We start from the raw sequence: 12576 nt of genomic DNA on the forward strand, positions 1-12576 counted from the left end.
CTGTCAGAAGCAAGCATCACCACTATACATTTTAGACAGCTGTTTAATGTGAAGAAAACAGGGGGCTGCTGCTGTTTTTTTTTTTAAACATAGAATCTCTGCTGCTTCCTGGTGCTGAACCTCAGCCCCCTCCTCTTGCTAACAGAAAGTAGTGAGTATGGCTTCCAGGGAAAGCAGGCCCATATGACCTCCAAACTCTAAGATTAAATTAAACATACTGCTAAAACAGAGTTAAAAAATGGTTAATCAATTTGCTTTTACTTTTAAATAAAATGAGGATTTGCTATTCTTTTGTTCTTATTACAGTACCACACTATCAAAAGTGTTAGAAATAGACTTAACACCTTTAACTTACATCACATGCTTTCATTTTTTGCAACATTTATTCCTATCTACCACCATAGAATCAACTGTTTCAATAGAATCATAAGACTGCAGATGTCAAGAGGTCATCTAGTCCAGTCCCCTGCATTCATAGCAGGCGTAAATATTATCACCTGACAGGTGTTTGTCTAACCTGCTCTGAAAAAAAAAAAAAAATCTCCAATGACAGATTCCACAACCTCTCTAAACAATTTATTTCAGTGCTTAACCACCCTGACAGTTAGGAAGTTTTTCCTAATGTCCAACCTAAACCGCCAATTTAAGCCTATTGCTTTTTGTCCTACCCTCAGAGCTTAAGGACAAACATTTCTCTCCCTCCTCCTTGCAACAACCTTTTATGTTCTTGAAAACGGTTATGTCCCCCCCCCCCAGTCTTCTCTTCTCAAGACTAAACAAACCAATTTTTTCAATCTTTCCTTGACCTTTAATCATTTTTCTTGCGCACCTCTGGACTTTCTCCAATTTGTGCACATCTTTCCTGAAATGTAGCACCCACTGATTTAGAAAACCAAAAGAAAATAGGCAATGCCGTATTCAGTAGCTTCCCAAGAGAACCCACCCTCACCCTACAGTTTTTTTTCCCCAGTAAATACATTGGTCTGTTCTACACTATCAAACAGTTGTGTTTAACCATCATGCTTTTGCAGAGTCTAAAGACAAATGTAGCTGAAGTAGCTTAGGTCCTATCTACACAATGAAAAGAGTTGCTTTTTAAAAAACGGTTAGCTTAACATGATCAGGATTCCCCTCCCCAAACACCTATGTATATTAAGTTTATCATCTTCACCATCAGTTAAAAGAATTGTAAAATAGGAAATCCCCATTAACATCCAAGTAGACAATCATGTTAAGCTAACAACTTTAAAAGAGCTACTTTTTTTTTTAGTATGTAGACATCTTAGTGTCAAGGAAGCTAAACATTGTTATAACACGGTTTAAAAATGTGCTATAGCCTTCAAGAGAGCGAGCATAGTCAAGGCCTAAGGTATACTTTTACATAAAGAACAATGTGCTTATGAGTGGCAGACACTTATTTTAGAGTTATGGCTTTCTAGAGCACAGTTTACAAAGAATAAAGAAAATTTTATTCAGAATTATGGCTTAAGAAAATAAATTGAAATACCTTACTGTCAAGTTTTAGCATGACCCTTCCAAGCCCTCTGATTGGCCGTGGAGCGAGAGCCTCCTGCCGCTCCTTCACAAAGTTTTCCAGAACATGCCACCAACTACTACAACGTTTCGCCATGAAGTTTACAACTCCAAAGTGGACCACAAATTTTTTAACAACCCAAACTGTAATAATAATAAAAAAAAAAAAAGGGAGAACGGATTAGGGATTTAAGAAGTGCACCACGTCAGGGTTTTTCACTCCATTGTGAGAGATTGTTAGAAAATTCAAATTGTTTTAATTAAAACTCCTCACCACAAACAGTATTAAAACTAAACATCAACTTTTTAAAAACAGGTGGCCATTTACTTGCAGAAAAACATGTTCAGCCATCTGAAGTTTTAATTCCAGATGGACAGCACCTCCATATAGCACCATTATGGAGGTTACAGTTCATATCAAGGCCTGATGGAAATAGGTGCAATTCCACAGATTGTATGCATGGCACTAAATAGTGTAGCTACACATAACATTGACAACTATAATAAAAATCTTAGACAAGAGGCAAACTTTTCTCCCTTAGAATTCCTAAAACTTTAGGCCTTCTATAATGTTAAATCTCTCTTTCCTCTTAGGCAAAATAACACTGTACATCTATTTATACATATAATGTTCACAATAGGAATTGCTATATGTAAGCTTGCAACCAAACTCATTAGAACGATCCTGATTTCATTTGCTCTTAAGTCACTAAAAAGAAGTTCTCCTTTGGAACTGAAACTGCATCTCAACTCAAAGATGATTATAGGAACTTTCAGTAAAATCCATACACAGCTTGAATTAGGCAAATACAAGGAATACTTTTACTTTATGGAAAAAAACAATCATTAAGACCATATTGTGCACACAGCTGATTTGTAACATCAAATATGTCTCAAGACTGCTAGGTAAATTAGAAAAAAAAATGTAAAGTTACAGTTCAGCGAAAAAAAATGATCACTTCAGTTCAGGTGCAATAAAAAAAACTGTTAGGATTTTAATTAATTATGACTTGTATTACAGGAGTTCTGTAACTCCATATTGCTAGTGCAATTTTAAAATAAAAAAAAAAAAAAAAAAAGAGTGGCAGGGAAAAACCACAGACATACAATTTGACAACTCCAAAAAGAGTTTATAACTCTGCAAATCTTCAATATTCCTTTTACTCAATTACATCGTGTATCAGCTGCAACACCCTGTGTTTCTCTTCTAAAGAGAGAGGAAGATTAAAAAAAGAGAAAAAGTTACTCACCTTGAGCAGTAACTGAAGTTTTTCAAGATGTGTCCCCCTATGGGTGCTCCACTGTAAGTGCAGCAACATCCCCTGCACCTCAGATCAGAGATCTTCACCAGCAGTGCCTGTCGGACCGCACATGCATACCTCCTGCATATATATAGCACTGTGTGTCCGGCCACCTGCTTAATTCCTTCTCTGCTGCAGAGCTTATGTTTCAGCTCCAAAGCAGAGGGGAGGAGGACAGGTAGTGGAGCACACATACCTTAAAGAACCTCAGTTACTGCACAGGTGGGTAACCTTCCTCTTCAAGTGATGTCCCGAAGGGGGCTCCACTGTAGATGATTAGATAGCAGGGCCCCTAATTGGAATGCTAGAGCTTCAGAGTGGCATTTACTGCAGATGATAGGACAGTGAGTATCTGCTGTGATGTCCTGAGTAATGGCATGGTGATAGCTAAAAGCATCCACTGATGCCCATGTGGCTACTTTGCAAATGTCAACATTACTGAGAAAGGCAATCAAGATGAAGAGCGAGTGGATGGAATATGCTCTAGTTCCAGGAGGACGTTGTCGATTGTGTAGTTGGTAGGACAGATGTATATACTGCGAGATCAACTTGGAAAGAGGTTGCTTAGAGATGGCCACACCTTTATCTTTCGGCTGTTGAGAAGAATAAGCATGGCGATTTATGGAAAGATTTTGTTCTGTCTATGTAGCAAGCTAATGCTCATCTGACATTCAGGGTGTGCAATGTTGCTTGTTCAGGGACCGCCACCTTGTTGTGGTGAAGGGGCTTGAGTGTTCCAATAATCCTCAGAGCTATGTTGGTCGGGGGCTTCATGTTCCTGGTAGGGTCTCCGAAGGGGAGCAGGTCTGAAGTGAGGTCCCAGACAAAGCACTCTCTAATCCACCAAGTCCTCAACAGTGGATCAGATGGAAGAAGGTCTTCGGATCTCAATGGTTGTGAAAGTAGATGAAGACTGAAGTTGGAGATCTCTAATCAACTCGGACTTTCCCTGCCACTATGCCCCAGACCTCCAGCTTGTCATGATTGTGTGGTCGCTGTAGGTGCACCAGCTTCCCCACATTAAAAGAAGTTACATGCAAGCTTCTAACACAGGAAAAACATCTTTCCAACCTTCCAAGCCCTGCGGTGACAGACTAGTGGTGGTGGGGACAGCATTAGTGAATTGGGCAGTCCCTCATCATTAATTTATATGTAGGTGGTGATAGCTGGATGGTCGTCTGGCACCTGGACTGAGACTCGTGTAATTTGGCAGTGGCTATTGCTACCGAGCAGTCCTCTTTAGGATCCCCTCTGCTAAACCCACATGGGGAGAGGACTACAAAGGGTGCCCTAAACCTAGGCTGTCTCACCCACTCCTGGCTGGATTACCACATCCAATGGAATCACTCTGCCTGCGGTCAGAACTATAAAAGACAGTGACTTTCACTACATGTAATGTTCGCACCCTGATAGATAAAGATAATGTATGACCGGAAAGAAGCAGAACTGCTATTGTCGCCAGGGAACGTGTGAGATACAACACTGACGTCACTACTCTGAGTAAGACAAGGTGCACGGATGAAGGTCAACTGAGAAAAGGAGATGAAGGCTACACCTTTTTCAGGAAAGAGAAATCTGCAGAGACAGGGGCACTCATGGTGTCAGTTCTGCAATTAAGAATAAGTTTGTCAGTCAGCTTACAGAACTTCCTGTAGGACTCAATGAACCTCTTATGACTCTTCATCTTAAGCTCAGCAACAACCAGTCTGCTGCGGTCATCAGCGCGTAAGCTCCAACACTCAATGCTGACAAGTATATCAAGGAACAATTCTATACAGATCTTGACCAACATTCCCAAGGAGAAGATCATTCTCCTCGAAGATTTTAAACGCTAGAGTCGGGTATGAGTCAGATCTCTGGAATGGCACTATCAGAAAAGGAAGTGTAGGAAAGGCCAATCCAACAGCATCCTCCTTGAAGCAAATGCATAGAACATCACCTGGTCATCACAAACACCATCTTTAGACAAAAAGTGAGAAGTATAAGACACCTGGACACACCCTCGGTCCAGGCATTGACTATGTTATTGTCAGAGCTTGAGATCGGAAGGGTGTCCGCATCACGAGGGAGATGCATGGAACCAATGACTGTTGGACAGACCACGGCCTTGTTAGATCTATCATGAACTTCCAGATCGCTTCAAGGCATCATAAGCAGGCAAAAATCAGTATGAAAGAAATTCAATGTCAAATCCCTTCAAGACATAGTGAGTCAGGACAAACTTTAGCAGTGTCTCCAAAGAGAGGTTTGCCACTATTTCTACAGTGGATGACTATAATGAAAATTTCTGGAAGGGATTAAAGGCTGCCATTCTCTCAGCATGTGCTGAGACCATCAGCTATGTCACCTGCGATCACCATTGATGAGAATGATGCTGAGATTCAGGGCTTGCTCGACGGGAAAAGAAAAAAAAACTCATCTCTTATAGCAAAAAGACATATTACACAGGCAGACGAAAGTCATACAAGCAACGAAGGCTAAAGCCGAATGGAAAAGCTGCAGCATCAAAAACAAGTGGTAGTAGGAAAAGACCAAGGAGCTTGAGCTGATAAAAAAAAAAAAAAAACCCCATGACAGGAGGCTCTTTTTTCAGGCAATAAAGGCCATTTATGGTCCCGGCTCCCATGGTCCCACACCACTCTGAGTCAAAGATGGGTTGATGTATTTTAAGGACAGCGAAGCCATCAAAGCCAGGTGGAAGGAGCATTTTGAGTCATTCCTGAGCTGTGAATCAACTGTCTCTGATGCCACTATTGAATCTATACCTCAACAACATGAAAGAATCTCTTGTTGACCCCGCTGCCCTCGAAAAAGTAACACAAGCCATTATACAAACCAAGAAAAACAAGGCAGCAGCACCACCAAATGGCATAACACCTGAAGTCTACAAGTTTGGAGGTGAAGAACTGGTGAGGAAGCTCCAGAAACTTTTTCTTCATATCTGGTATAATGAGAAGATTCCAGAAGACTTGAGAAATGCCAACACTCGTAATCTTTAAGAAAGATGATAATGAGTCAATTTCCACATTCCGACTTGCCTTGCTATCTGCAGCAGGGAAAATTCTCGCCTGTATCCTCTTAAACCGATGACTTTGCTTTGCTGAGGAAATATTGCCAGAATCTCTGCAGTTTTAGACCATCCCACGGGACAACGGACATGATCTTTGTTTCCCACTAAATCCAGGAAAAAGTCTCGGGAGTAAAAATCAGGACCCATACATGGCCTTCATCGATTTGACAAAGGCCTTCGACTCAGTCAATTTCGAAGCCTTGTGGACGGTGCTGGCCAGATTTGGCTGACCTCCAAAATGTATTAAGGTCCTAAGGCTTCTTCATGATCAGATGACTGCCACCGTTCTCTGTAATGGCCTGGAGACAGACCCTTTCATCATCAAAACTGAGATTAAGCAAGGATGCATTATTGCCCCAACCCTGTTCTCCATCGATTTAGCAGTCATTTTGGTCCTCGTTAAAGACCTCCTTCCCAATGGAGCTGACATTCAATACAGAATGGATGGGCGGGTTTTTAAATCTTTGACGTCTCTGCTTGAAGTCTAAAGCCCTCAGGGCGTCCATTACTGACCTTCAGTATGCTGATGACTGTGCCACCCTCGCATACACTGAGAATGACCTTCAGTCCAAACTGGATATTTTTGCACAAGCTTACTGAAGCCTAGGACTCTCATTCAATATTGAGAGGACTGATGTTTTCCATCAGCCTGCTTCAGGCCATGCACATGACCCACTACAAATCACTACTGAAGGACAGACTTTGGAAACAAGAGTCTTCTTCTACCTCGGTAGCCAACTTCCTCAAAATGTAAAAAAACAGTGAGCTCCAGCACAGGATCCAGTGTGCAAGTGCTTCCTTTGGATAATTGCTCCGACATGTTTTCACGAACCGTGACCTACAGCAGGACACCAAGATCCAGGTCTATAAGACAACTGTTATTCCTACACTCCATTATGGATGCTAAACCTGGGTGACTTAACAGAACCTCAAGGGTCTGGAAAGGTACCACCAACGATGCCTCCAGAAGATCCTTTGCATCAAGCAGTAAGATCACTGCACTAACGCCGGCATACTCACTGAAACCAACGTCACCAACATTGAAGCAATGATCCTCATACATCAACTCTGCTGGGCTGGACATTGGGTGGGGATGCTAGACTCTCACCTTCAAAACAAGTGCTCTACTCTCAACTCACCCATGGTCAGAGATCCTGTGATGGTCAGAGGAAACACTACAGAGACACAAAGTGTATCTCAAGAAAACTGATGTGGACATCACAAGCTGGGACGAGCAAACCACCAACCGACCTCAATGGCACCACATCCTCCATCAGGCAATGGTCCGCTTCAGGGAGAAGAGCCTTGCCGTCAAAGCTTAAAAAACAACAAAAAAAAAAAAAAAAAAAGAGAGAGAAGAAAAGAAGGGAAAAAAGAACTCCCTCAGCAGGCAGCTGACTCACTAGGAAATGTCTGTACATACTGCAAGCAGACCTGTGGTTCCAGGATCGGACTCTTGAGTCATCTCAGGACCCATATGTAAATTTGTGGCAGAGATCATCCTTGAATCGAGAGATCACCGATGATGATGAAGCAATGTTGCCTCTGCTTGGTTGCTGTGCGGCTTTGAAAAGAAATTTAGATGGAAAGAGGATGGCACCTTGAGTAAAAATTTGGGATGTATCGTAATCATGTCTTTATTAAAAACTGAACACTGGGTATGCCATAAGAGCTCCAATTTCTCCAACCTGTTGAGTAAAGGGGCTAGCAACAAGAAATGCTGTTTACATAGATAAACGAACATAGGAGCATGTTGCCATTGGTTCAAAATGGAGGTCTAGTAGAGTATAGGACAAGGCCGGGGTCCCAAGCCTGGATTAGATCCTATACGTGAGGGTAAAGATTTTGCAAGTCCTTTAGAAAATGTTTCATGAGCAGGTGGGTGAAGACGGAGTGTGTCTGTCTGGTAGTGAAAGGTCGTGATGGCTGACAAATAGACACGAATGGAGCTCGTGAATAACCCCAATCGTTTTAAGAATGGGTTCATGAGAAGGGTCACTGAAGAGGGACGGAATATCCTTCCTTGATCTCTAGAATCTACTTGTCTGAGGTAATTAGCCCCTTTCTTTCCATCATGGGGGCTAAGTGGCCACCAAACTGGTGGGATGTTGGAGATGGTTGATGTCACCGGAACAGGGGAGGCTTCTCAGGGCCTCGAGCTCACCTTCAAAATTGTTGTTTGGTTGAAGGTGTGTGAGAGGTAGTCCTTTGAGAAGTCTTATGTCTGTGCTTGGTAGGGGACTTCTGCTGACAGCACCGAGTATCGTAGTGCCAATCGGGAGTGTATTGTGAGCAACCCATCGCTCTCTCGGGATTTACACTCTAGCGCCAAAGAGACACCCAAGGAAATATCAACTTCCCCTGCAATCCTACCCACCACGAGTCCTTAAGGGAGTGTAGGGATTCATCTGTATGCTCCACAAATAATTTGGGGCCCTCAAAGGCTAGGTCTTCAACAGTGGTTTGTACCTCCTTAGGAAGGCCAGAGAGGTGCAGCCATGATGCCAACCTCATGACTACGGCAGTTGCAATGGAACAGGCAGCAGTATCTGCAGAATCCAAAGAGGCTTGTACAGCTGTATGGGCCAAGAGGTGTCCTTCAGATACAAGCACCTGGAGTTCTTTTTTTTGTTACCAGGAAGATCTTGGCAGAGTTCCTGTAATTTAGATTAGTTGAGGTAATTGTACTTAGCCATGAGAGCCTCAGAATTGGATATTCAGAATTGAAGGCCACATAGATCCAATCGCTTCCAGTTTCTGCCATGACAGGTGAGTCGAGGTTGTTATTGGCGTCCTTTTTCTTGTATGGCATTGACAACTAAGGAATTTGGGGTGAGTCGAGAAAAAAAATTCCAAGGCTTTTGTGGGAACATAATATTTTTGTCCACCCACTTGCAGGTTGGTGAGATGGATGCTGGGGTCTGCCAGAGCACTTTGGCAGGTTCGAGAAGGGCCTCAGTGACAGGGAGGGCTATTTTGAAGGAGGAAGATGTATGCAGGATGCCAAGCAGCTTATGTTTTGATCTTTCACTTCCTCCAAAGGAATCTGGAGGGATTCTGCAATCCTACAAAACTCCTGGAAATGTTTGAAGTCAGCAGCAGTAGGAGATGGAGGCATGATAGCCTCATCAGGGGAAAGAAGAAGTGGAATGGCGGTGGAATTTCCTCCTCCTGTACTTCCTCCTTAGCTGCTACAGAGAGAGAGTCAACCTCTGGTGGTCCAGAGACCGACAGAGAAGGCAAAAATGTAGGCCTCCAGCTTTGCTCCACGGGAGGTTTCCCAAACTATGCTCTGTACATGGCCCAAGGATCCCAGTATGGCCAATGTTGAGGGAGCGGCACATGGGGTTGCATCCACGACGGACAATACCAGGGCCCTGGTCTGCTTGTGGATTGTGAGGATGTGTAGCGGAAGTCTTTTGTGCCTATCTCAAGTATGAGGGTGGGATGGAGTACTCCTCATCCTCCTCTGCGTTGCTCGGAAAGGGGGGTGCCGTCCTCGGAGGAGAAAGGGAAGAATGATGAGAGTCCAGAGGGACTGAAGTGGAGGAAGGTCGTGCCTGAGCAGTGGTGACTCAGGCACATCAGAGATAGGTAGGTCCTTGGCATATCTGAACTCTTAGGGAGGAGGGAGGAGCACGGTCAGTACCGGCATGTAATCAGTGCCGAGGGAGAGGTGCATTCTCCTGAGCAGCCAGTAGATAGTGTGGAAGGCTTGCTTGGTGAATAGGACTTGCTCGGTGCTGAAATGGACATCGTGGCAGCAGGGCTGTCGACGCCGCAATACCCACAGTTGGTTTGTTCAGGACAGTTGGCACTGTTCTTGAAGATCTTGTGTCTTTTTCCCCAGCACCGAGAGACAGTGCCGAGGGCTGCAGGTCTGCCCAGTTAGGGTCTTTGCTTAGCTCCGGTACCTGAGGTACTCGGATGGGCCCTGGAGCTATGTCCCCTCTCCAAAGATATCAAGGCAACCAACCCTGCAGGAAATGGTGTTCTGGCAGGCAGTGTCTCAGAGGGTGATGAGGGAGCTCATTTATTTCTCTTCAGAGCGGAAAAGAGAAGATTTTCTTTTAGAAGGGCGTGGCAAATGAGGTTCAGTGGACAATCTAGTGGAGTGTGTGAGCCATGCAGGGAAAGCGTCCAGGTCAGCATCATATGCAGGACGCAGAGATTTCTCCATGAGAAGTCGCAACTGAACGTCCCAGTCTTTTCTGACCCTGGCAGTGAGGGCAGTGAGCACGCTTTTGCAGGACATGTCCCTCTCTCAGGCAGCAAATGCCCTGTGGATGACCATCCATTACCAGGAAGGCAAAACAGGAGGAAACGCACCTCTTAAACCCGGGAGATACATGCGTAAAGGTGAGGAAAAAAAACTTCCTGGTCGGGAAGCAGGAAACAAAAAGCTAAGCTACAAACTAACAGGGAGGGTAGGAAGCATAAAAATGATTTAAAAAAATAAATAAATAAAAGAGGATGAAAAGGGAGGAAATAACTACTAAACTACAACAGGTAAGGCACTATCTAACTGGACAAAAGGAGAAGCGAGCTCTGCTGTGGATTCCGTCCCAGACCAAGGGCGGTAGAGAAGCAACTGGGGACAACAGTGCTATATTTTTTTATACATATACATATGCATATATCTATCTACACACACAGAACTCATGGCACAAGATGAGCGAGGTGCACATGTGCGGTCCGAGAGGCACTGATGATGATCTCCAATCCGAGGCCGCACCTACAGTGGAGCACATATAGGGACATGACTCAAAGAAGAATCAAAAATTCATGCAGGTACAATTTTAATTTGGCAATTAAAATAATGCAAATCAAATAGTGCAAAAATTCATGTTCCCACAGAATGTTAATTCACATTGTAGATAAAGTGATTTGTACTTAGTCTCTGCTTATATTAAATACTTTTAAAAATTATACCATGTGAGTCAACATTGATATGTGAATCTTAAAACTTTTACATTTCTTGATTAATTTACTTTGCAGCCTCAACACTGCATTAAACAGTTTTTTGCATTTAACACACCCTATTTAAAAACCCAACTCATTGCTGTGACTGATATTCAGAAACCATTAATTTAAAAAAAATTGAAGTAAAAATTTTTTTATTTTTTTTTTTAAATCAAGTCATGAACAGAACCACCACCTGTGGACTACTTCTTATTGTAGATTAGTTTTGCCACAAGGCAGCAATGCTGAATGTCATAAAATGGATCAATTAAAGTGAATGCAAAGATTTTATTTAAATTTGTTCACAATGCACCAAACCAAAAATCCTTTGAGGTAAATGGTTGTGTTGAAATCAGTATCCTAAAGCAACACAGGCCCCTAAGCAACATTAAAAATAAAAATAAAAAAAAAAAAAAAAAAAAAAAAAAAACTTATTCACTGCAACAGTATAGAAATGTTTTAATAGTCTAACAAATCATGTTAATATTTAATAAAACTCTTATAATGTTCATTTAAAAACTCCTCCAAATTAGATGCAGTATCTATTGACAAACACTACAAAAAATAAACCCTCAACATGCCTTCTTTTGGAAATATCTAGATACACAAAATGTCATCGCCCTAAAGGTCAAATTTTAATGTCTACAGGGAGTTTATCAAAGTTCAACAAAAGACTTATCTGTAAACCTTTTCTGTAAGCTTATGCTCTTGCTCACAAATAGAGCAATTTTACAATTTTTCCAAGCTTTGCTTTTACTTACTATTGGCTCCACCATGTGGCAAACTTGTGTACTGCATTAACAATTAAGTATCTTGCTAGACTTAAGTACCAATAAATGTCCAAAAATGAAGAATATATTGCACACATTCCAAAATGCTACATTTTACCAAAAACTCCCAAGCATTAGTTCCTAAAACAATTGACAAAAGCATATCAGAAGGCTCCATGCATATTTGTGGTATAGTAGTCATATCTTGTTAATACAGAAAAGAGAAGTAAATCCAGTGAAAGCAGAAGAATCCTAATTAGGAAAAGAGGAAAACTAGCTACCCACAAGGTATAGCAAGTAGTATAAAGGAAGTGAACATGAGCTGCAAAAGGGGTAGAATAAAAAGGGAAAAAAACAGAACAAGGGAACAAATTAATAGAGGAGTCAGCCTATTTTCACACGCATGCTGCACTTAATAAAAGTTTAAGATGTTTCACGACTGGTCTTCTGTTTAAATTTTAAACTAAAATTCTTCTTGCCCCTCTATGTTTTATGAAAAAAATTCCCACCATCCTGAACAAAGTAAATCTAAGAGAACATCATTCTTCTGAAGTGTAAGTGAACTGAATGGGAAGTGTTTACAGTATCAAGACATTTCGGAAACATGGAGTAGCATTTAGTCACAGCCCTCTCTACTCTGGGGAAAAAAAATCAAGCCCTCTCTATACAAATATCTTTTCCTATAATGCAAGAACATTTTTTCCTTTCACAATGGTCCCTTCTAGCCTTATCTATTAGATTTATTGACTAAGCCATAAAGGGGCAGCATAATTATAAACTGCACCAAACCTAGAACAGTGAATCATTAAGTTGTATACGGTAAACTAGAACCACTGGGCTGTCAAAGGAGGGGTTTTAAAAAAATAAACAGAATAACTTTATATTGATTGGAAATACGAATGTTACAAAACAAAAACAATACTCTGTATCAGTGACCTGT

The 12576-nt window shown here is 41.9% G+C and overlaps 1 protein-coding gene across 1 annotated transcript in view; it reads right to left on the reverse strand.

The window, feature by feature from the left end:
* Positions 1-12576, reverse strand: part of TMEM245 (transmembrane protein 245) — a 130780-nt gene that overhangs the window by 89643 nt on the left and 28561 nt on the right. Inside the window, exon 6 of the mRNA XM_024209262.3 lies at positions 1508-1677. Coding sequence (XP_024065030.1) covers positions 1508-1677 — 170 coding nt within the window. The remainder of the gene's footprint in view (positions 1-1507; positions 1678-12576) is intronic.

Source organism: Terrapene carolina, unplaced genomic scaffold, assembly GCF_002925995.2.
Source record: "Terrapene carolina triunguis isolate 2854851 unplaced genomic scaffold, T_m_triunguis-2.0 Scaffold183, whole genome shotgun sequence".
NCBI classification, from domain to species: domain Eukaryota; kingdom Metazoa; phylum Chordata; order Testudines; family Emydidae; genus Terrapene; species Terrapene triunguis.